The sequence below is a fragment of the Gobius niger genome (assembly GCF_951799975.1).
Source record: "Gobius niger genome assembly, chromosome: 13".
NCBI lineage: Eukaryota > Metazoa > Chordata > Actinopteri > Gobiiformes > Gobiidae > Gobius > Gobius niger.
In genome coordinates, this window is record NC_136864.1 from 25,856,611 (window position 1) to 25,882,261 (window position 25,651).

The following is a 25,651-nucleotide window of genomic DNA, read 5'->3' on the forward strand; positions in this document are numbered from 1 at the left end:
GATTAGCTGCGGAGCAAACTGGGGCAAACAGACAAAGAGAACACAAATGAAAATGTTGAGTCATGTAATGTTACATTACAGTGAGCAACACAAACACGAGTCTTTTCTTGGATAATATCTAGTAGTATTTGCCGTTAGCATTGCCTAGCTCAGCTTAGCTTAGCTTTAGCAGCTAGCGTAGCGCCGAATGCATTTGTGCTGTTAATATAGCTGCTCTCCTGTCTTCCTGCACGATAAAAGCAGTAGTATTTGAGGGATAAAGTTTCACGAAGGGCTCTCTAGTCTACTGAAATACTGAAGACTGAATCAGACTAACACTAACATTGATGAAAACTAACTAGCTGAGGCGAACCAGGCGGACGAGGCGGACTCACGCGGAAGAGTAGCGTTCAATATCAAGTTTCACAACACTGTCCTGAAGGCTTATGATGAAAAGTGACCTAAAACAGATATTTTGATTAAAAATAATGTGTTTTACATGCCTTAAAACGAAGACTGTTGAGTTTTCCTGGAGGAAAAATTGCGCTCCAGCCAAGTTTTTCTAGTTTACCCCTGAAAGGAGGTTCTCTTGAACAAACCCCAGAATTCTACCCCTGCCTGGGATGCAGCATTTCAAAATGTGGCAAATAAATAGTGGAATAAACACCAAACATTTTACACCTTTACACTTTTCTGCCTAACACCCAGGTTTGTGGTAAAAGTGGCCGATATGAAGCTTCCAGGTCCAAAGCTCGGAGGCTAAAACTTAGTCCTTGTCCGACTCTGGGTCCTGGAGCACGTGGGGCTAGTTCAAGTAACTCGCAGGTGAAGTCCCTGGACGTTTTCTTAGGAGGAAAGACGCGGGCGCTTGAAGTGGTCGTCCTCGTCTTCGTCATCTTCATCCCTGCTGCGCTTGGATCTGCCGAGGGGCAGAAAGTCCAGAGCAGGGCCTGAAGACACATCCAGGACGGGAGAGGAGGGCGCAGGGGGAGAGAGCTGACCGAGGTCCTGACGGTGAAGCGCTTCCTCCAACATCCTCTGCAGGGCATTTAAACTCTGTCAAGATGGGGGCACCAAAGTGATCAGCAAAACAAATGATATATTGGTGATTTGTGGAGTGTTGTGTGGGGGTTAAGAGGTTAAACCATGGACTAAACATCGCCCATTCATTATTTTCAGTCAAAAAAGGTTATAATGTGTTTAATATGCTGTGATCATTTCAATAACAATAGTAAAAACACAGCTTTAACTCAATCTCCTGCTGAAGTAGCGAGTGATGACGTCATCCCTTAAACGCACGCTGACGTTTCCATGGTGACCATAGTGTTTTGATGCGGTCATGATAAATAGACCTTTGGTCCAGGATGTTCCCGGTGGTGCGATGGCCGAGCGGACCGCGCGGGTCCACGGTCACATAAGTCGCACCACTGGGAGTTGTCCCTGCCGCCTCCAGGACGACTGGCAGGCCGGACACGGTGTCGCGCCCACACGGGCCGGTGCTCCGTGGCAGAGGGACAGCTCTCTGGGTAAAGTTGGCGGTTGGGGAGGGAAAAAGTTTCTTTTTTGGAAAAAAAACACGCCGACTCTAAGGTCCCGGGTTCGAGCCCAGGCAGGGTCACAATAACACAAGATATTTCTGACATGTAGGGCCGAGGTCAGGGGTCAGTAGCCTTTTTAGAGCAGCGGCTGCTTCAAGAGCATTAAGTCATTATTTACTTTGGAAACTTTTTGCTACTTTCGTTATGGGTTTTTGGTTTATGGTTATTTTGGCCAAATTGACTTTTCTTCAAATTATTTGGTTGAAACAATCATTTTCCTAATCATCCTTTTGGTATTTGCTATTTTGGTTTTGTCCTATTTTGTTTGGTTATGTCGCGATATCAAAACAAAGCTAAAATACTCTGTTTGTGCAGATTCGCCTCTATAGCTACTGAAGTAAGAGGGGGCAAACTGCTTTGAAATGTCTGGTCTTCATTAATAATGATATCAAAATATCTACAATAGGCAGATCCTCCAGCCAGGTGATTCTGACCATCAGCCTGGCTCCACATCTGGAGAGGAGTCCCCGGGCGCTGCTCTGCGGCTGATGCTGCTCCTTACAGGTGGTTCCAGCGGCGTTGGTCGGGCGGGTCAAATGCAGAGGACAAACTTCATTGTGCAGTTTTGTATCATGACAAATAAAGCACCTGAACCTTAAGCTTTACAGGCCAGTAACTTCCTCAAAGAGCTTCAGTCGGATTGTTTCCTCCAACCTCCCAGAATATGTGGACAGTTTTAAATTCTGCTACTCTGTGTTGAGTTCTCTCCAAATAGAGTAAATACAGTTTCAAAGGTCGTGATTGGAGAGCCATAAACCTCCAGAGCAAATTTGAAAAGCCTCAGAGCTGAACGTGTGGCGTGTCCGCAGGCGTTCTTCTCCGGGACCCGCAGCCTGTCGCCCCAAGTCCCTGGACGTTTTCTTAGGAGGAAAAAAAAAAAAACAGACCTCTCTCTCTCTCTCTAGAATTTGTCAAATTATTTCTATTTGCTAAATGCCAGAAGAATGAGATAGAATAGAATCTACACGGGTTTATATTACATTTTACAAAACCATTGCCTTTAAACTGTATAACTTGGGTCAAACATTTCAGATATCCTTCTCCACCTTCTCACAATAGTTGGCGGATAATAAACTCTTTTGCATTTGTTCTTGGGTTGAAGTTCACGTTCATCTCTGGGACACAGAACGTTGCTCCTTCAAGTGTCTTGAAATTGCACCTGAGGATGAGCCAGACTTGTGCTTCCGAGGACATGACGTTGCGGGGCCGATTCAACCCACCCACTGGTCCAGTCGTACGGTCACTTAGCAACAGGCCATAGTCACAGCCTCCACACCAAACCACCCACTACGCGTTCAGCTGACTCATTAAAGTCAGCGATCATGGCCATTCTATGAACTTTTCATGCTCACTTATACTCACAGAGGTGTGTTTCCAACCAGAAAACTACGAAGCCTCTTAAGGGGAGACACTACAGGCAAAACTAATTTTTTTCAGTTTTCAGGTTTTGGGCCAAATTGGTCTCTGAACATACAAGCTTTCACCCGGAAACAGAAAATACGCCTAATCTTCACAATAACATGTTTAAATATTGCGCTGATTCAATGTTCCCCCATAGACTTATATGGGAGAACACAATTTCAAGGCTCTTTTTCCCAAAATACATTTTTCTGTCATTGTGGCGACACTATGTCCACGTCAGTCGGACCTAAAGACTTCAAATGTTCGAGTCTTGGACTGAACAATGTTTGGAAGATTTTTTCAGAGAGATTTTTTATTATCTAATCCCTTAAGCCCCATTTATTGAGTTTTGAATGTCAAAAAATAAGGCGAAAATTACATTTGTACAAATTTTTCCACAAACAAACAGCTTATTTAAAAACTAAACAAGAAATCCAAAATCCCCTCTGAAAAAGTCTTGGTAACTCATTCATCAATAAAATGAAACCATAACTTTGAATGTAGCTCTATCCATTATTCAGATTTAGTCGCCGAAAAGATGGGAAATTTGGGGCATTTTTAGGCATAAAACACCTTGTTCTTATATGAAAAGATAAAATAATAGAAAACTTGCCATGTATTTTTTTCTCACATTGATGCCAATAATCTACATTAAAAGTTTGAAATTGATATCTGTAAATATATTTTGTTTCCCTATTCACCTGCAGTGTCTCGCCTTAAGGGAGAAAAACAATGTTGTATGCTCAAAAAAAAGGAAAAAAAGAAAGGCCCAGCCCAGGCAAGCCCAGTGGTTACGCAACTGGGCTTTCCCAAATTGCTTAAAGGTATAATAATCTTAGTGTATGTAAACTCCTGACTTTGTCTAAAAAATTATCTCTCTCAATTCGGTTTCATGTCAGACAGTGAGAAATAAATGCAAAAGTGCCATTTTATAAAGTGTATGTAATCTGTTTCCCAATGTATGTCTATATCAGTGGATCTCAACCTGGGGGTCGCGAGACAAATCTGGGGGGTCGCCAGGTCATGTAGATAAAAAACATATATATATTGTTATTATTTTATTATACCATATGTGCTATTTCACCAGAGTTCCATTAGTTGTTCTGCATTTGATTCATTTTATTTTAGCCATTTGTTTTTTTCTTTGTTTTTTAACAATTATATAGGTTATGTTCCTGTTTTTCCCATGGTGTGACCCGGGCGGGGGTCACGATCCCAGTTAACTGTTGTAATGGGGTCGCGGCTCCAAAAGGTTGAGAACCACTGGTCTATATAATATACTTTCACCCCTTTTTGAATCTGTTTGGCTTGTTTTGTACGGTTCAAAGCTCAGTAAGCCACATTCGTATTGTAGTTCTATGTCATATGCCTGAAGGGAAAAAATATATCACAGAAAATGGAAAGCAGTGAGTAGAATGTTGATTTGTTCTTTTTTGCTGATGACCAATCATTCGAGTGTTACGGCACCCATGTGATCAATGAAGTCCAGAATACCTTTAATTTAAAGGCTCTATACCTGATTTCCACAACTGTCAGGGTTACTTTTCAGGGCCGCTCTCACAGGGATGCTAACAAAAACCTAGCCTGCAAGCTCACAATTGCTAAACAATGCGTTATAATTACAGGGACAGTCTTTTTTTTTCACAAACCACCATCATCCAGATTATGAAACATTATTTATCTATAAAACACCCATTAATAAAAAAATAAAACAACGCCTTCAATGATCACTTTTATCCATTAGCCTCTTAACCTCTTAACACCCGCCTGAACCGAGAGCATTTTCTCCAGTTTAGCTTTACCCAAATCCTGTAGGCCAGTGTAACACCTCATTTGAAAGCTAAGACCTACAAAACTAAGTTGATCTTTTTCCTCACGTCAGATTTTTTTTCATCACTTTTTTTTTTGTTGGGCAGTCATCTCATTTTTGACACTTTTTCGTCAAATTTTTCGATTTTTTTTTTTGGTCTATTTTTTGTAATTTTTTCGTCTATTTTTTGTAAATTTTTCGTCAAATTTTTCTCACTTTTTTGCCAATTTTTTGTCCATTTTTGTCATTTATTTTTTACATTTTTTCGTCCACTTTTTGTCACTTTTTTTCACATTTTCATCCTTGTTTTCGTCTCAGTTTTGTCGCTATTTTCACACCTTTTTTTCCCCCAGAAGCTTTTGGACTGGGGGTAAAAGCTGGAGAAAATGTGCTCGGTTCAGGTGGGGGTTAAGGGGTTAATTCACGCTAATACTCATCAAAACACAGCGCGAGCAAATCAAGATGTAACACAAGTGAATGATAACGATATGTTTATTGACATATCCATCAGTGCGGACTCCAATGCAATTAACCATGCAAATTATCCAAGACAAGAGTAGATCATAGTTCCAGTGCTTTTTTTTCTTTTTTTTCTTAAACTGAACAAACGTTTCAAATAAAAAGATTGCGGAGGTATTCCAGAATCCTTGTGTCTTATTATATATATATATTTACACTGTAGGGAGATTTAAGCATTTCCGGGACATGGAAAATATTAAGAAACGGCTTCTCAGATAAAAAAGCTGAAGGCGTTATTTTGACACACGTGGGCTCGCTTTGGAGAAACAACACCATCCCGAAATTTGTCATGTGACGCGTGTGTGTGTGTGATATGAATGACGTCCGTGAACTGTTCTTACTACTGCAACGTGTCGATAAGGAGGTAATCCAATATATATATTTATATACTCAAACCCGAGAGAAGGTACGTTGCGATAAAACCACAAAATTAGCGGCGATTTTCTGTTTTAAAAAAATAACTTGATGGAAGTGTTTTAAGATTTGTCTTGTTTTGTGGAGGGAGGGAAGAAGAAGAAAAGATGAGATATGGCAGTAAAATCAGTATCTGAACGTTAAGGCACTAGGTGGGCCAAAATGCTACACCTGTTAAGTCTTCTACAAATAATTTACATTTCAAACAGTGCAGTTTTACATATGTTAACTTAATGTTTTTTCCTTTTGAACCATTTATCTATGAATCAATGTAAGGCAATACATTACAAAAAAAAAAAAAAAAATACAAGAAAAAATATTACAATGTACCAAATAAACAGAAAAAAAAAAAAAAAAAAAAAAAAAGGTTTTAAGTTTTCGGACTCCTGTTTGCCATGACGACGGAAGCTTCCTTTATGGCTTGGAGCAATAAAAATAATTATAGTAAAAAGAATGCATAGGTTGTTGTTGTTTTTTTTTCTTTAAATGATGATCTTGCATACTCCTCCCACCGGAAATACTCGTGTCCCAAAACCTGATAAAGTGATGAGGAAAAAAAAAAAAAAAAAAAAAAAGGCAAAACGAAGATGAAGGCCATCAGTCATTTCTTGCGGTTAGGAAGCAAAACGGATATCATTTTTTTAGACGTGAAGTGTCCTCTGCCTCCGCTACGTCCATGTAAAAAGAGAAAAAGAAAAAAAAAAAAAGAAGTGCGGCATCTTCTAGTCGATATGCTGGTTCATGGCCCATTGCTGGAGAGGATATGTTCTCAATAGGTTTCTTTAAAAGTCTAATTTTGAGGAGGAGAGGGGAAACTAAAGTCCAAACAGAATCCGATGGTTCAGATGGTTAGCTGAAAGACAGGAGAGGAAACAGAAAGTAAATTCAAAGTCACGTGTGATGTTTTTTTTTTTCGTTTTAGTTAGTAACAGGCTAACTCCTAAATCAGCAAACATAAAAAGAAAGACTTTACAGACATTACAAGCTATTCCAACATGTCATCAAAAGTAGCCAAGTTTTCTAGATTTCTGCTGAGGTACCTGATTTTTCCTTATTTTCAAATATGGTGGCAAAAAAATACATCTCCTACAAGAAAATAGGTCTGGTGCCCCGGCTTTAAGGTTCAACAGCAGACATTATATCAGACCATATCTCAAACTTGGCTACTTGTGACTGCTAGCGCTTTATGCTAGCTCCCTCTGACTAGCCTCTACGGCACACGCTTGCATCATGGGGAGGGCGAAAGCTGTAGGTGCGGTCTGTGTATATGAAAGAGGACGTTAGTTACCAAGCCCAACAATAGAGGTAATGCATGTCATGTCACAAAAGGAGTGGAGAAAGGCTAGCGGCCTGTTAGCATCACATAAGTAAAGGCAAAGTTAGCCCATAGTAGCGGTGTTAATTTTGACATAACATTTTTTAAATTAGTTTCAGTCTTATTATTATGCCACAAAAGTAATTATTTTGTAAGTCACTTGACAAAAACGCCACCGGCCGCCATATTGGATAATGTTTCTGATGCAGATGATGTCAAACTGAACCGAAATAACAAAGCTACTAACTAAACATCTATTGTGCCTTTCTAGCTGTTTAACAGTCACAGAAAGGCAATAGGACCATGGGCTAATGTGGTGACATCTTAAAAGCCTAAAAATAGCTATATTGTTTAGCCTAAAATGCTAACAGATGGTTAGCAACTGTGATTAGCTTACACACTGCAAAAAGTAATCATGAAATAAGTAACATTTTCTTGAAATATGTATTTTCATTTGAGAGTCTAATTTCAAGAAATCTGGCAATGGGGCAGATTTATTTAGACTTACATTAAGATGAAAAGAATGACCGTACTCAAAACTAGATATAAAATCTTAATATAGGCTACTTGATATAAAATGGTTGTAAGGTGTCTTAATTTAAGTGTAAATATCTTGCCCCATGGACAGATTTCTTGAAATAAGACTCTCAAAACAATGACTAATATACTTATTTCAAGAAAATGTGCCTTATTTCAAGAGTACTTTTTGCAGTGCAGTATAATGTAATGTAATATAAAAAGATGCCGTGTGAATGTCTTAAACGTTCAGTGTGTGTGGAAGTGCTGCTGGCCAAAAGGCAATATGGTTTAATAGTTATTTCTAACTGTTGCAGATAAATATATTGATCAGTTCTGCCTAGTTAAACTTCACAGAAAGCTGTCGGTTATATCACAGCTGATCTCCCCGGTAACGTAGGATGGTGTTAATTAACCAATTTCGTTTTCGTTGATGAAAATTGCATATAAATTTAGTTGCCTAAATCTTAATCTTGCGTTTAGTCAAAATGATATGAGGCTCTTTCAAACTGTAATGGAAAGTTGAGATATTTTTAGCCTATACTTTTCTTACACTGCATAGAAAGCAGAGAAATGTTTGACCAATTTTCAAGTCAAACAAAGTTTATTTCTACAGCACTTAAGAAAAGACCGGCCACAATGTTGATTTTTTAGCCACTCGCGTGTGAAACAGTGACATTTGTGCACTACCTCTTTACAATAACGCCGAATGGAAAATAAAAGAACCCAAAGAGCCCCAGGTTCACCGACAAACGGTGTCTCGTGTCAGAAACACCCTTTTGAAAAGATAAAAAGCTAAAGGAGGGGGGGAGCTTTTTTAAAAATAAAAATATGAAGTAAAAAAATCCAACAACATCAAGGCTTTTTTGAAGAGGCTGCTGTCAACAAGTGCTGGACGTGGTGTTTGCTGCGTGGAGGTTGGACTGCGCTCGGCTATGGACAAAGAGGACAAACAGCAGGTCATGTGACTGACTCAACCACTTCCCATCCCATTCCACGGGACGCACAAGAACAAAAAACAACTGCAACACAGCCTGGAACAATGGTACACTCAACATGTTAAAGAAAATTCATCCTTTAGTTTTTTTGTTACATTAATTCAATCTAGTACAGTAATTATTTCTGCTATTATCGGTGTGTTCATTACCTCAGCTTCCCCGTGTTGCTTTTGGGGTTTTTGCGGAAAGACTGGTTCGGTCCGGAGCGGGTGGACATAGACCGTGGAGAGACTCTGGAGAACGTTGGCGGGGTTTTGGGGATCTTCTTTCCAAGATGGCCGATCCACTTCTTCTGCTCGTCCTGGGACAGGGCCAGCAGGAGCATGTCCCGCGCAGAGGTCACGTCGTAGTTTACTGTCGAGAGGGACAAGCATTGGTAAAAGGTCCCCAATGAAAATATGTCACAATGGGTCGGGTCTGCATTAGGCCAATTATAATCAGAGGACTGAAAGTACAGACTCTCGCCTCCTAACCAGGTCCCGACCTGGGTGCGGCCGGGGGGAGTTTAGTGTGTTGACTAGTGGTGTCCCGTATTGATTTGTGGTCTACCCACCATGATTTCTTGAGAATGAAAGACTAATACAAATACACCAAAAAGATTTAGCGTGGGGTAGTGCGTAATACCACACAGTAGGAAATGAGGCAATGCGGCTGTTTTATGAGAACGAGAAAACATAAAAGTTCCAAAACATTTGGAGTTTCTTTACAGCAGTTCTCATCTTTGCTCTGAAAATTACTGTGAGCCCTGTGTCAGTCCCAGACCCAGGCCAATGTATTATCTTTGGCCGGGCCTCGCTAGTTTCCACATTTGATATTCTAAGATTATGAGTTACTACAAATAAATGTCCACCCTAGTCCCTATAACCCGGCCGTCACTCAGTATAGCTGTAGACCCGCACTAAGTAGACCAGTGGTTCCCAACCGTTTTACTGTAAGTCCCCCTGCACATTCCATTCCAAAGCTATGGCCACTACAAATGTATAAAAGAATGAATGCTAAAAATAATGTCAAACAAACTGCAATTGGAGTGTTTTATGCACCCGTGCTCCTTTCTTACATTTGATGATTGTTACTCATGACCCTTTGACCAGACAAAGCTCTGAGCCTCTGCAATCCCAGAACCACTGTAATGACTGTATAGTCTAGTCCAAAGTTACCTACTCCTGCAGTGTGCAGAGGAGTGAGCCCGTTGTCCAGAGCACCAGCAGAATGAGCCACTACATTCACAATATGTTCATTGAACTCAGAGAATAGAATTCAAGAGACAGTGGAATATTCATGGATAAATATTAGGGGTTCAGCTCTCACGGTTCGGTTCACGGTGCAGGACCTGCGGTTTGGTGCATCATGGTGCAAGTACAATCTAAAAAATAATAAGGTTTTGAAATGAAATAGCCTAATGATCGTCATTAGGCAGTATTTATAATCTTAGAATACAATTGGCAATGCTTTCAAAGCTGCTTTAGAATAAAATGTACCTCTGGGCTCACAATACGTGAAAGTAAAATGGAAAACAAATGGTAAAACACCAAAGTAAAAAAAAAAGAAAAAAAGAAAGACAACGCAGTGCAGGCCATGCGCTCGGTAAGTGGTGGTTGGACAACATTCTGCATGTACTTTTTTTTGGAGCGTTTTATATTATGCCACAAATGCAAAAAAAAGAAAGAAGCATATACAGATCAAACAGAGAAATGATGACAAATGTTCATATTTAAAAGCAAATTGGATACAAGAGGCAACTTTTCAGGCAAATGACGGAACCAAAAAAACAATGTCATATTTCTCCCAATGAATGTTTAATTTAAGGCCTGTTTGAATCCAATTAAATACTTTAATACAAATGGCATTTAAGCGCACCCACACATCCTGTTTCTCCGAGATGTTACCTTTGCATGGAGTGATGACCTCCTCCTTCTTGTCGAGGTGGTCTTTGTGGCACTTGACATGGCAGCGGCGGCACTCGACCGCGGGCGGCGGCTTGAAGACGTGCCACAGCGGTTTGGCGCAGGCCTCGCAGTTGGAGGGGAAGTGGTAGAGCGTGGGGATGAACTCGTGGCCTTTGTGGGGGAGGCAGTTGGTCTTGTCCCCCGGAGAGACCGAGTCCCCGTCCGCCGGGTCTTTCCGGACCTCGCCCTCATTGGCATAAAGGATCTGCAGGGGCGGCAGAGCGGGACATGAGGGTTTCGATCTTGTCTGAAAGCTTATTCTTAATCTAATATCTTTTTAAAGAGAGGGTATTGGTTAGAAAATGCAATATTTCTCTTAAACAGCAAAAACAAAATATCCACTAGTTTCACTTCCTGGTTATCCAAGTGAAATAACCCAAAGCTCTTCCCACACCCTCGTCTTGCTCCCCATCTGAGAAGATTAAAGTACTCAAAGATGCGCTAGCGGCTGGAAATATAACTCCGGGTGTGTTTTTGATGAGAAAACAACAGTGTAGCCTGGTATAAAGCTCTAAAAAGTCAGTTTTTTGGTAAATTAAAGTGATTGTCTTTCCAGAGTTCACATACTGTACTTAAGACCGTCTTGGTTAAATAAAAAGTGGCGCAAAAAACTCCCAACCTGGAATATTCTGGGGATCTCGTCTGTTTCCGCGCGGTACACGTCTCCTTGTGTCACCGGCCTGACGTGGAACAGTTTACTGCGAAGAAAGATTCAAAAATCAAATGACAAAAAGACACCTGAAAATAGAATTGATTAAGAAAATAAAAACTATACTTACTCTATATCAAGTACCATGGAGGGATTGGACTGCTCCTTGTCCTGCTCATCGTTGTAAAACAGGATTTTCTTGCTGCTCACGACCACATACTGAACGTTCACAAAGAGAGAAGAAGCAGCGTTAATTTAAGTTTAAAGTGAGGAGCGGAAGTCCGGATTTACCCCCAAAGAACCCACCTGCTTCTTCCAGCCGTAGCGCTTGATATTCGCACGGTTAGGAATAGACAGCCAGCCCTCCAGCCGGGATTCTGAAAAGCAACAAGATGTTAAGAGACGTCTGAATTTCGGACGGAAGTTTGGAAGAACCGGGCCATGCAAATCCAAAAACTCAGCGAGAACGAAAGCAAGTCAAGTAATCACTGAAAGCAAAAGTATCAGGTAAAATTGTGAGGGACTTCTGCAGCTGAACAGACTGCTTACTGAGATATGGTTCAAAGTGTAGGGAAATGTTGTCCCTCTAGGTGGCAGTGTTGCTCCACAAATTGCTACTTTCCACCACTGCTCAAAATAAAGTACCTACAATTTAGAGCCAGAATCTGTACTTTCTACCGCACTACAACTGCAGGTAAAAGTATTTAGAGTTTTTGTAAATCTAAAAGCGGCAGCAAAGTAGTTCTGATCAGAAACTTAAGAAAAATATAGTCAGAAAACCCCAACCGCACACTCTAAATCTGAAATGACAAATTTGAATACAATAGCAATAACAATTTGCCCGCCATTTCCTATTGCAGCTCTTTGAAAAACAACTGAAGCTTTGAAAACAAAGAGTTAGGTCACTATTCCCATGCAGGTTACACATTCCCATAATGTTATTTCAAAAGACCGCAAAAATGACTGCAAAAGACTCCATAATTCTCCAGGTGCATGCATTTGAACTACACAGCTTGAGAGGGAGAGGAGGAAACAAAGGGGAAACATTTATTCGTGAGCACTACTTCTGTGTGGTCATGCTACTATAATGAGCGTATTCCAGGACGGTCTTTCAATTAAAAGGTTTTATTGAATTTAGCGAATAGAAAACCATAGCTTTTAGTATTTTGTCCCGATGAGTAGAGCCAATATCAAGTTAAGTACATGTATAAAGATAAAGTGCGTCTTTTTTCGCAGGCTTTTCTGCATTTGCTCTTCAAGGATTCTGGTATAACACTTTCGTCAGGACATCACGCTTGTGATTGAAACGTGTCTGCATTCTGTGATGTCCCTGCTTAATTAAAGCCTCGGATCGCCTCCTTCCTCTAAACACTCTAAAATGAAGAGTATGTAGGGAGCTTTGCGTTTATCACGTAGTGAGTACTATACTGATTTGGTGTATTTGTAAGATTAAGATGTACTATCTATTTACAAGATAAATAATTGAAAAAAATAATAATAAATCTATGCATTTGAAATGTCTACACCTTCCAGCAAATAGTGGAATAATAGGGGGGAAAAAAAGATATTCAAAAGCAATGAGAAAAAAATGTGTAAAACTGACTAAACCTGTAACTGAATGTGTTTTGGGTCATATTTTGTCAACTTAACTTGTCAGCATTGAAAAAAGAAAGAAAAGATTGCATCCATATGTATATACCTTGATACATAATTATATAAAGGTATATACAAATATATACCTATGTACCATTTTTAAAGGTAGATGTCTGCAAGATGCAAAATGAGAGAAAGTTTAAATCTGAGAGCCTGTATCCCTGCATATAATCCTGCGAGATTCTGACTTTTTGCTGATCAAATTATACTTACTTTACATCAAAAAGCCGGCCCAGAAGTATATCAGTCAATTATATACTTGTCAATTTGCAACTAACTTAACAATTGCTTTTTAAGGCCTAAATTTTAGCACAATTCTTTAACTGACTTCAACGCTTTTGAACACCCTGCTAAAGATATCTGCTCCATCAGACGGATCACATGAAACTATTTATCATCATATCGCTTCAACATATCGCTTCCTTAAAAACATACGTATTTTTAAAGTAGTTAAGGATACTACAAATAAAAGAAAGCTAAGGTTGGAAACAGAATGAATAAATAAACAGCAGGCACACGACATGGGCAGACCAGAGCAGGCATGAGGATGTTACCATGTTACTCACTGAGGGGAAAGTATAGGAGTTACAGAGAGAAGGAGAGCGGACAGGAGAACCCACTGGGCATGAGGAGATGACAGACGGACTGAACCAGAATGGAGCTGGGAGAGAGATGGTTAGTTCATGTGCAGGAGAAAAAAAAACAACGTGACACAGTAAAGAACTCATCTGTGACACATGAGTAATGACAACAGAGCCCGCTCGCAACCGACACTGGCGCTGGGAGGGTTCGGATCATGGCACAGGACCCACCACTCGATGCATCATAAATAAATACAATAGTTGTATTTAATTAGACGGAAAGGCGAGAACGTGAAATGGGAGTTGGAGTCTGTACCGGCGATGTTGCAGTCCGTCTCGTCCGTCTGCAGGCTCGTCACGCTGGAGTTGTCCATCCTCTGCTGCAGGTCGTTGAGTTTCTCTCGGAGCTGCTCGATGTCGCTCTCCTTGCTGTCCAACTGCATCTGCAGCTCGTTGCGATACGTGCACTCCTCGGACAGTTGCTGCGGGAGAAAAGACGGGGTTCATATTTTGTAACGTTTCTATCTACGGAGGTTCAGGAGGTAAAAATCACTTCCACAGCAAAAACCTCAAAATGTTGCTTAACCGTTTCCTGTTTCTGTTTTATTCCTATGGAGAGTTGGCCGTTTCTTGCTGAAATTATAATTTTTTCTATCAAAGAGTGTAGTATTCAACAGCTACTTCTTATCGGCCACGTACTATTTATAACATGTTAAAAACTTTACTCAGGATGTAAATACTTCACCAGAGGAGACTTCTGTGTTAATATCTGCAAGTCTTTTAGCATTGAAGCTACATGCTAACGTTCATTTGACGCTAATAAATTTAAAAAATAGCTTCACAATCTGAACTTTATCAATATGAAACACACTTGGCTTGACATTCATTTAAGTTTTCTTCTGTTTGGTTAATCTCATTTGGTTTTTAATTCAGGTGAAAATGTGGACAGGAAGTTGTCTTCAGGCTCCACTGGCCGACAGGAAGTTAGCCAAAAAACATTCCACCCACAGAACCTTGTAAAAGGGCGGCTAACGGTGGAAGCAAAAGTACTTTTTTCATTACTTGAGTAAAAGCACAGATACTCCCGTTCAAATATTACTCTACTACAGTCAATTAAAAGTACTTAAAAGCATTTTCAAAAACAAACACTTAAAGGGACTATAAGGAGTTTAAAAATGTTAAAATTAAGTATTTTCCTCCCCCTACATGTTCCAGCCATGTCCTAATGTGTAGAATGAGCTCAGACCTGTTCACCACAACTGCCTCTAAAATCCTGTACTGTCACTCAAAAATGTGTCACTTCGCCCGAATTGCCGTCATGCACGAGCTTAATATAGAAGGAGCAGTTACACATATGGCCTGAGGTGGCAGTAGTGAGTATAAAATGGCGAACTTGCTTCCAGCCCCTTTAAGTATTCAACGTAGAAAGTACAAATCACATTAAATGTTGGGAAGAACAACTTCACAGCTCCAGAAACATTAAGTTCACGCCTGAATTCTCTTCTCGTGCAGCAACACGACCGGGACAAACCTTCTTCCTGGTTGTGAGTCAGCGACATTAACGGTACATGTGCACAGCGCCGCCTACTGTTCTGGAGTGAGCATTACACAGATTTTAAATGGGACAATACACACAGCCTTCAAGCCTTTATAGAAATGTAGTGGAGTAGAAACTATATGTATCAATCTTTTAAGCCCAGTAGAAATGAGTTCTCAGCAAAAGTACGATACAGATCCTCAAAATCCATCCTACACAATGAATCTGAATCCTGTGTGACCATATTTGTAAATTGCAAATATTTGACACCTCCTTCTTTAAATCCTTAATATCCGAATTTTTCAAAAGCGTCTAGGCTGTGGTTTCCAGTCTTTCTCGCCTCAAGTATCCCCTCCAACTTGAGTGTCACAACTAAAACAACCGCCGTGCCCAATAACTAGCCTTCTGCAGTCACACTCACGGCCTGCATCTCGCTGAGCTCCTTCTGGTACTTGATGGCCATGTGGTTGAACTTGTCCTTCTCCTGGTTGAGCTCCAGCTGCAGCTTGCGGTTCTCCTTCTCCTTCTTCCTCAGGTCGGCCGTGCTGCCCTTCTTCTTCTGGTCCAGCTTCATGTCCTTCCTGTTCATGATCTCCGCCAGCTTGTTCACCGCCTGCAGGTAGAAATGCGTAAACTTCACTAATGGATTCCCTAAGTGTGGAATAAAACTGATTATTCCCTTGTTAGTTTTACCTGTGTCTTGAGCGTGCGCTCCGTGTTGAGAACTTTGTCGTACGCGGCTTTGATTGAATTTTCGATTTCTTCCTTTTGCGCTATGTATTCTGAGGAGATAAAGATATATACACAATTGTGGAATGATGAGCAAAAAGTAGATCCTCTATAGTTGTCAGGGTAGGCTCTTTTCATGCAGAACACTATAAGCAAGTAAATAATTTCTTAAAGATCCTTTTAAATTTGCCTTACCCTCCTGCTGAGTCTGCAGCTTGTCACTTAGCTCCGTCCTCTCTTTACTCAGATTCTCCACGTCTTTGGTCAGAGTTTTATTCGACTCCTCGAGCTGCACAAACCGATTTAACATTTTAGCTCCGACCCTTTTGACAGCTGCCGAACTTAGTCCTGTGACTCTTTCCCGTACCCTGCTGATGGTGGTGTCCTTCTCGTTCATCTCCTGCCTGTGCCGAGCCAGCGCCTTCTTGTTCTCCTGGCTGAGCTCGAAGTACTGCTCCTCCTGCAGCGCCCGGGCCAACTGCTCCGACTCCGCCTTCGTCACCGTGAGGTCCAGCTGAGCCGACAGCGAGTCCCTGCGAGCGGCACAAAAGAACATGACGTTACCTTCAAAGGCAGCAGTTCAACTGGTAACGACTGATCAGTATTTGTAAAAGCACGAGTACTTCACAAATACTGAACTGCAGAGGTCGACCGATATGGTTTCTAAAGCCAATTTTTTGGTCGATTTTTCCAAATAAGTGATCTATAATCCTGTAAAAACATAAATGTTTGGCCTTTCCATTTATTTCTTCAGGTGATGCATAGTTTCTGTCTAAGCCTTGATCAGTTGCTGTTAGCATTAGCATACGGTTGCTAGCTGCGGAATTTTGTACGGCGATCAAAAATACAATGTGTGAGGTTCAAACTAACTGAGCGATTGACTTCTCCAGGTTCTGTGCTTCAACATGACACGCAAGCACGTCCATATTCACAAAATTTTAGTGAAACTAATTTCAATTGCGTATTTAACAAACATGTAGCGAAACAATTGTCATTGCGATGTTTCTCTGTTCCCCTGAGGCAGAGGGAGTTGTGGGCCTCGTTTTATAACGCTGACTTCGCTCTTTCCAGGGCAAAAACGTGAACTTTCCGTCCTGGAGATACCAGTGCTAGATCGACCGATAGCCGATATTGCAAAATCCCCAAATATCGGTCTGCTATATGGCCCCTATGGTGTGTAATTATTTTGTAAAAAAAAGTTACATTTTGGTTTATTTTGTCATATTCAAAGTTTGTTTTCCTGAAAGAATTGGAAATTGTTTTTGGTAAATACTTGTGATGTCACCAATATAATACATCAAACTTCATACAAAAGAAGTTTGGACCTTTTCATAGAACAAAATATAGGATTTTTTTTTTTTTTTTCATTTAATAGGCACAAGCTCCTTTATATTAGAGTAGAAGGGATTTTCAAAGGCATTTCTGGAGCCTGGCTTGGGAAAAGCAGTGAAACATCCAACTTTAACGTCCCCGTCCAGTCGATAACATTAAGAACCCCTACAACAGCAAAAAAACAACAAAAAAACAACAACTCCTGGACGAGTGAGAGTTCACACAAACAAACTCCGTACCTTTCACTGCACAAGTCCTGCACCTTCTTCTGCGAGTCCTGAACTTGCCGATTCTTTTCATCAATCTCTTCTTTCAGCTCCTTGACCTGAGTTTTGTAAAGCGTCTGGAAGAGAAACGTCACACACTCCTATTAAAAATCGCCTTCATGAAAACCGGAATTAAAATTAGATTTACTCACAGAGAAATACTGCTCGGCCTCCAGCTGGTCCTGAAGTTCCCTCATCTGTCCTTCGTTGCCCCTGTACTGCCTAAAAACACATTTATACGGTTCAATAGAAGTTACCGGTTGTGTGAGAAAAACAAGAAATGGCTGTTTTTGAAAGAAATAACCAAACAGAAAATTCTTTGTGCTGATAAAGACATTGAAGTTTAAGCTAATTTCTGTTTCATGTGGCTAGGTCAGGTATTAACAGAGATATTGACCATAAACAAGGTCAAAACATCTGCATGGGGACGTACGCACTGATATTTACGTTTTAAAACTTTAAAATGATGTCTCTGTAAACAAAAAACAGTAATTTGGAGGGACTGGGCTGGTCAGGATGCCAAATATACCAGTAGCTCCCTCTGCAGGCAGCAGCGGGGAATGAAACAGGAAAAAAAAACACTTATACAAGCTTTCACTTTTGGTTAACCACTTGCTGGCTTATCAGTGGTGCTGGGATGAACACACTTTGAGCGCAGATCTGCTCAGAACCGCTCCAGTTACGGATTACGGGCTTTAAAAGTGTGGAGGACAGGATTGTGTTTCCTCTATGATGCACTATGATCTAGGAAATACAGATCGGAGCACTTCCGCTGTAGAAGATGAAAGCACCAAAGTGAACAGAATTAATCAAAACTGTGTGACTAAAGTGAAATACAACTCCAGCTTTGTTTATGACACAGAAACAATATTATAACATGGTTTAAAAAGTCAAAAAGGCATGTCTTCTTTAAACTATAGGCGCTTTAGATCGTTACAGCTCCAAGCGATTACCTATTCAGTACTTTCACAACAAAAAGAATCGAGGCGGAATCAGACGATGCTAGATGGAGCCAGCGGATTACAGCAGAGGTGTAAGGGCCTGGATGGATTTAAGCTAAGCGCTAATCCGTCCATGTAAACAGTGCGTTTCCGAGCGGCTTTGGCACGGTCTCCCCCCTAAGCTCCAATAATAGCACTTATTTGAAAATAACTGCCCATTCTACAACAATTTAGGCCCAGACTCATAAAGAGCATTAAAGTCAAGTCGTGGACAAAATAGGAACCCTTTGGCGTTGGCAGGCTTCCACAGACTTTTCTTTCTCTTTTGGATTTGAGACAAGTACAGGATATTCTTAATACAATTAGAGTAAGACGTCTAAATGTGTATAAAAGAATGTGTATATAAAACATGCGTGAAGTCGTACTTTGTGAGCTGCGCCAGCTGAAACTCCAGTGATCTCCTGGTCTCCAGCGCCGTGTTGATGTCCTGCTTTATCTGCTTCTCGGTGCACCTCAGGCGGTCCACCTCCTGCGTGCGGCTCTTCAGCTCCGTCTGCGCCTGGATCCTTTTGCTCAGCTCCTGCTCCAGCTGGATGCGCACGCTCTTCACCTGCACAAGCACCAGGAAAGAGTTGATCTCTCTATCTCTTTGATCTCTATCTCTAGCATCGCAAAAGGTGAGTTTGGTCTTTCTTTTTAGCTCGGCGTTATAAATGTGTAATGTTTTGGGAAGTCTATATCGTCTGAATGAACCCACCTCATCCTCGAACCGTTCTTTCTGCTTCATGAGTTGCTCCATCTTCTGCACCGACTGCTTCAGGTCGAACTCCAGCATGGAGCACTGCTTCTCCACCTCCACCACCCGGCTCTCCGCTCGCATCCGCGCCCCGTTCTCCTCCGACATCTTATGCTGCACAGCTGGAAGACAAATACACACAACCTTTCAAACCTACACATTCATATCTTCATGACTTTACACAGAGGAATGAAGGAGAGTTTGGATGCTTTAAACTAAACTGAATACGGCATCATTTATTTGTTTAGCTGCATGTTAATGAAGACTCATGGGGCTCATTCATGTCAACATTGCAGCCTAGTCTAATTTCCATCCGTTGTCCCATTATTCACACTCAACCTGGCCTGTTGTACATGTTTTTGGTGGAAGAGGAAACCTATGCAGGGACAGGGAAAACATGTACTCCCGAACCTTCTAGCTGTGAACAGCTACACCAGTATGCCACCCCATTTTAGTATTTTTGACAAACTTGTAGAGTAAAAAAGTTGAGCAATGTCATTTTGATTTTAATGCCTGCTGGAATCAGATGTAATGCCACATCAGGGTTTATACAGGCAGAAGCAAGTCAAATGTAGTGCTTTTTAATGCCCAAATATGGTATTTTAATGTCACAGGGGCAGAAAAAAAAATATTTTACTTCTTACGATTCCTAAACATTTTATCAAACAGAAATTTTGAGCAAAAGATGTGGTAAACTTCAGCCAAAAATACTTATATTTAATGCCAGTTTGAATCAAATTTAATACTTTTTAATGACATTTAAGGCCTTGACTTGGGCAAAATTGTCTGAATGACTTTTAAAAGGGGAGGTATTATGCAAAATCCGGTTCGCCCTGTCGGTGCTTATTTTCCCGATAATGACCAGCGTTCTATACGTTATCCCGCTTATTATACGGCCATTTGCCAACTGAACACACACAACATAAACTTCGTACACTTTTATGAAGGTCGAAAGGTTTATTTAATGACATCCGCAACAAATAGTTCCCAAAAGGTTGCGCGTTGCTCAGCAACTGTTTTGCTAGGCTAGAAGCAGCAAGGCTAGTAGCTAGCCTAGCTACTTAGTTGAAGGCGCAGTTGGAGGAATGGTGGTGAATCTATGGGTAAATTGAAAGTCTGACTCACGCTAACTTCACGAGCAATTCCCCCAACTTCTCTCTCAGTGACGGGACAGATAGTGTCGCTACTACGTACGCACGGAGTGATATGAAAGCACGAACTCCGTTGCCATTGGCAGCGTCATTATTTTTTTCAGAGGTCCTTTATCAGAAAATAATGACCGGTAGACCGTTGGAAATCCCATTCAAATCAACGGAGCTTCTACTTACGTTGTGAAGAGTCGTATAATAATGCTTTTTAATGCCCCGTGGAAACTATATCTAATGACATTTAAAGCCTTTTTTGATTTAACAACTTTGAATGCCCTGCAAAAACCCTGTAATGCGTTTTTACTTTGTATCTAGCTTACAAGAACAAAATAAATAAAATAGGTGCAGGCCTAACGTACCGTTCATGGCGGCGGACTTGGCCTCCTCGATGGACTCGTAGTTGTGCGTGAGCTGCGCCCGCGTCACCCGGTGCTCCGTCTGCTCCTGCTCCAGCCGCTGCTGCAGGGTCTTCAGCTTGTAGTTCAGGTCGATTTCCAAGTTGTTCTTCTCCTACAAGACATTACAGAAAATTGTTTCGTTTACAATGACCCCCCTCAGTGGCGTCATTGGTCATCACGTACACGCTGGATGAACCAACGCTGTACTTACTTTTTCTAGATTGTTGCTCCGCTCCTGTGCGTGTTTGCGCTCAGATTCCACTTTCGACAAACTGTGCTTCAAGTTTTTGTTGTCCTCCAGCACTCCAGACATCCTCGCTGAAAACAAACAGAGTCAGAGTTCAGAGAGTAAACGCATTTTAGATAATAACGTTGAGCCTCCATTATTGTGCTTAAAGGTGCATTATGCAACTTTTAACGTGGGAAAAAGTTGACATGTGTGTGTATTTGACTTTGTAGTGACCCAGCAGCTGAATGAGTGGTCAGCATGGAGCCTTTATGTTCGATCACGGTGGTCTCTACAACGCTCCAGGATCACTTGTTTTATAGGTTTCCTGGTGGGAGGCTCCGTCAGCAGTGAAAACCTTCCAAACAATTGTTCCGTCAGCGACAACAGAGACCAGTGCGATGGAAAGAAAAGGCGCCGTGCTGACCACTCGTACGGCTGCTGAGTCACTACAAGGTCAAATACACACAAATATGTACCTTTTTTTTCTCACATTAAAAGTTGTATAATACACCTTTAAGATTCAGTAACAAATTGACATTTATAACCGGAAAAACGGTCTTTAAATCTACCCTAACCTTTTGGGTGCTAACTTTTCTATTCTATTCTATTCTATTCTATTCTATTCTATTCTATTCTATTCCTTGAAAAATAACTGGATACTTGGCTTTGGGACATTTCTTTGATATTTTGCCAGTGAAAACAAATCACAAGCTTTTCATTAGACGTTGAACTCAATTTGACCAATGATGTCTCAACACCCAACATTACGTGATATAAGAACATTGGCTGCAATTATTAAATTAAAGAAATGTCCACAGTCAGAAATAAAAATCATGAGGTGTTTTTGTGAGACTAATCTTGAAGTTTAAACGTCAAACATGTTTTTATCTCTCAGTATATTGAATCTCGATATCTCGGTCCGTGCAGTCACCTTGCAGGTCGTGGATCTCCTCGGAGCCCTGGCTGTAGTTCCTCCTCTCGGACTCCAGTGAGCTCTGCAGGACCATGATCTCCTTCTCCAGCTGGGCCTTCTCCGCGTCGGCCGCCCGCGCTCGCTCTTGCAGCTCGCGGTTCAGGCTCTCCAGCTGGCTCATGGACTTGGCCATCTCCGACTGGTTCTTCCTGAGGCGCGCCGCCGTGTCCGACTCGGCCCGCAGCAGGTCGTTGGCCTCCTCCAGCTGTCGGGGCCATACGAAATATTAGGGAGGTTTACGGCAGCCTGATATTAGACTGATCACATCTTGGAGAAACGAATGATTCACTTGGCGTTCGTTTCCTATGAAAGGGGGCTCATAGGTGCACGTGAACGCTCGCTCAAGTCGAAAAAGATTTAAGAGGCTACTTTCCCACACGCATAAAATCGACTAATTTGTTTATTTATCTTTTTTAGATGAGCTCTTTGTCTAAATAATGCGTCTTTTCTCATTATACCACCTGTACGTTGCGTTTTACTCACACAGATCTTTTTTCTTTTTCTTTTTTCAACTATTTATTTTCATCATTCTTTTTTCTTCTTAACAATAAACAGAAAAACAGAAACAGAAAACAACGGCAAAATAAATAAATAAATAGCTAGATAAATAATGTAAAATAAAATAATAATAAGATAATAAAATTCTTCATTTATGTCAGCAGTGTGAATTTTGCAACGTCACACAGATCTTTAACATATTTAAGAAAAACTACAAGGTCTGAGCTTTCAAATAAAGCACTGCACCGGCCTATAGGCTATAAACTGAAAAGCAACAAAAAAGCCATGAAAACATGACGAAAAAGCGACAAACACATGAAAAAGCGACAAAAAAAGTGATAAAAAACTATAACATGACAGAAAAGCATCAAAAGCAAAAACAAAAAAAAACAATAACCAGCCCATAAGCTCCAGTCAAGAAGCTTTTAGCCGTCACTAACCTAGGATCAACAAAATGCGATAAAAATTGCTAGGATATTCTAACAATTCAAGTCAGAATAATATTTTTTTCACTTTCTGAACACCACATGAACGCAGCACGGGATAAGTGATTCGTTGACTGTCAAAACACGTTGAGGCTTAAACAATGCGACTGAAATATATTGATAATAAATCTAGATCCCCCTTAACTGAACCATCCATGAGTTCGTAGCCCATACCTGGTTTTGTAGCTGAAGGATCTTGTCATTTGAAGCCTGGGAGTTCTGGCTGATCTTCCTCATGTCTTCTAGCTGCTCTTTTAACGTTGACACTAAGGCAGACACAGAGAAAACTCATTTACAAAAAGCAAAAATATGTAAGTTCAGAATGGTGTTACTTTAAAAACAATTTGACTCAAGGAATAAATAGCAATGATAAAAAGTAAAAGAGAAAAATGAATACTACTCGAAAATACTACTTGAGTAGCCTGGCATCCAGACTAATCTCCGATGTTTATTAATTAATAAACAGGAGACTAGTCTGGCGACCCTGTCGTAGAAAAGCTACTGCTTGAGGCGGGACTAATGTGGGACAACCGAAGCGCATAGCAGCCAATGAGAACATAGCGGATGTGACGACAGAAAAAGCGACAAGGAAGTTGTCGTCATTCGGACGTTAACAATGGCGCTCCTGCCACACGGAGTTCAGTAAATGACTTCTGTCGAATATGTCAGAAAAACTTAAGAATACAAGCATACCGGAGCATTACGTGAAGTGGTTGCTTGTGTTGAAAAATTACAAAACAACGTGACGCCCGTTCAGGGAGCTGCTCTGATTGGTCGGTAGGCTCCATATCGCTGCGTCACTTCTTTTGAAAGCGCGCAATGGAGTGTTGCCAGACCCTCCTCTGTAAAGAAGCGGAGTCTGGTTGGCGAGACTACTACTTGAGTGCAGTAGGTGTATGATATTACTGGTTTCATGGCAGTTAAGTCGATTATTAAATAGATGTAAAAGGTACCATAGCGAGCAAAAGTTGTTATTATTATTTTGAAATATTTCCCCTGTTCTTTGACCTCCTTGATCGCAAAATGACGTCAGTGCTGTTATTTAACTTATAATAATATACCTCAGTCCCAAAAAATGTCTAAGATCTTCTTTGTCCATAGAGAAACAGTCGCGCCGGTTTCCCCTTTGCAGACGCTTACCCTCGTTTTCCAGGTTGCGCCTCTTCTCCGCCTCCTGGTCGGCCTTTCTCTGGGACTCTGTGAGCCTGTGCTGCATCATCATCTTCTCCTTCTCCAAAACAGACATGCTGGCCTCTGTGCTTTTCCTCTGGTTGGCCTAAATCAGGAGGACAGGAGCCAGGTGATCAACTGCTTCTTATTTAAGGGAGCCGCAGAAATAGTCCATGTTTCGTGACTGTACCTCATCATCCAGTTCTTTCATGATCTTCTCCATCTTGGTACTCGAGGTCCTGCGAGGGGACAAAAGGAAAAAGGCGTTTAAATTTTCTCCTTCCCACCCCCTTCTGTTTGTGGTACAGTACCTTAAAGCTGGGGTACCAGACTTTTTGTTGCTGAAAAGTAAATTTGTTTTTACCACCTCAGGGTGAGTTATAAACACAGCAAAAAACAGATATTGTTAAATTGTATTCACTTAATTTTTTATTGAGTGATAGAAGATAGAAAGACCACTTTAAATGAGGGGTATTTTTAAGGGGTGGTCACCACTTTTCCACTTTTCCACTGCTCAAAGCTGTACATGGGCGAGAAACGTGCATATAAACAATTTGCTAGAACAATTTGGACATGCAGGAGGGATTGTGAGTGCTAGAAATTAGTTTGGGCCAAATGAAAAAATGTCAAAGTTTGTGTGGGAAAAATCAGGTACCCCAGCTTTAATTAAGAGTCATTTATCTGCACTCAAAATATCAGCCAGCAGAGGGTGCATTTCAAACAATGAAGAAGTTTGAATAGAGCTATAAACAATAGCTGCTGGCTATTGGGATGACTTGAGTTAGAGTGGAGTAAGGTTTAAAGGCACACTGCGTAACATTATAGATATTCTAGCAATACATAAACTTCTCCTAATGAGCCGCTCGACACAGAAACTTATATTTTTGCACTGCGTAATAAAAGACTGGATTGGGAAGAGGACCTAACCCATGTAAATCTCACATTTGGCCTTTATACAACATCTCCATGGAGACGAGCTGGGACGAGAGGTGAGCCGCTTATAGCAAACACACACGTTATAATAATAAAACATATCTGATCAAACAAATGCTTGTATCTTGTTCAAATGTTACGCAGTGTTGACTTATTTCAGGAGTGGATGCATTTCTTGTTTGGTCACAGTGTGATGTGCAAATTATATAGATTAGGAAAAAGCTAGGCTCGTGCCCATATGATTTAACCAAAAGAATTCAGCCTTTGAGACCTGGCTAAATTTGCATGTTGTCCTTAGTTTGAATACCGCGTCCCGTATCACGGTCTGGCCTCATACCTGCACCTCTGCTCCAACTCATCCTTCAGCTGCATCTCGCAGTGCAGCTGCTCCTCCAGCTGGTAGATTTTTTTCTGCAGGTTTTCGAGCTGAAACATGAACAGGCCCGTCAGTGCTTCACTTTCTAAAAGACAGAGTGAGGCCAGTGAAATTATAATGATACGCACATGGCTCTTGTCTTCCTTTGTGGTGCTGCTGCGCTTGTCGCTGGTCTTCGTGCTGGAAGGGCTGCGGAGGAGGCTGGGAAGACATTCAATGAGTCATTTTAAACATTTCTACTTTTATATTAACATTTCAAAACATTTTTTTTTCTTTCATGCGTAGAAAAATGTAACGCTAGCTCCCTGCAACTGTTTAAACTAGGGCAGGGGTAGGCAACGTCAGGCCCGGGGGCCAAATCCGGCCCTCCAGCACAGAACCTCTGGCCCTCAAGATGATTTTGAGAAACATTATGACACAAATCAGACAGTACTTCAACATTTTTAGGGTTAAATGGGAGA

The 25,651-nt window shown here is 41.0% G+C and overlaps 1 protein-coding gene across 2 annotated transcripts in view; it reads right to left on the reverse strand.

Annotated features, from left to right (window-relative positions):
• Positions 1-5,631: 5,631 nt before the first annotated feature.
• The window catches only part of rock1 (Rho-associated, coiled-coil containing protein kinase 1), a 52,123-nt gene continuing 32,103 nt past the window's right edge, over positions 5,632-25,651 (reverse strand). Inside the window, exons 11-33 of one of the 2 annotated variants that reach the window (XM_079569123.1) lie at positions 25,319-25,391; positions 25,152-25,240; positions 24,072-24,120; positions 23,852-23,987; positions 22,886-22,977; positions 21,687-21,933; positions 20,738-20,844; positions 20,488-20,638; positions 18,942-19,102; positions 18,610-18,794; positions 17,396-17,465; positions 17,217-17,320; positions 16,013-16,178; positions 15,841-15,934; positions 15,610-15,698; positions 15,338-15,529; positions 13,696-13,861; positions 11,452-11,522; positions 11,276-11,364; positions 11,116-11,194; positions 10,437-10,701; positions 8,700-8,904; positions 5,632-6,574 (exon numbers count right to left, since the gene is read on the reverse strand). In XM_079569123.1, the coding sequence (XP_079425249.1) occupies positions 6,571-6,574; positions 8,700-8,904; positions 10,437-10,701; positions 11,116-11,194; positions 11,276-11,364; positions 11,452-11,522; positions 13,696-13,861; positions 15,338-15,529; positions 15,610-15,698; positions 15,841-15,934; positions 16,013-16,178; positions 17,217-17,320; positions 17,396-17,465; positions 18,610-18,794; positions 18,942-19,102; positions 20,488-20,638; positions 20,738-20,844; positions 21,687-21,933; positions 22,886-22,977; positions 23,852-23,987; positions 24,072-24,120; positions 25,152-25,240; positions 25,319-25,391 (2,884 nt within the window). In that variant the 3' untranslated portion in view covers positions 5,632-6,570. Of the gene's footprint in view, positions 6,575-8,360; positions 8,486-8,699; positions 8,905-10,436; positions 10,702-11,115; positions 11,195-11,275; positions 11,365-11,451; positions 11,523-13,695; positions 13,862-15,337; positions 15,530-15,609; positions 15,699-15,840; positions 15,935-16,012; positions 16,179-17,216; positions 17,321-17,395; positions 17,466-18,609; positions 18,795-18,941; positions 19,103-20,487; positions 20,639-20,737; positions 20,845-21,686; positions 21,934-22,885; positions 22,978-23,851; positions 23,988-24,071; positions 24,121-25,151; positions 25,241-25,318; positions 25,392-25,651 lie in introns of those variants that run through there. The other variant, XM_079569122.1, reaches the window with a different exon arrangement.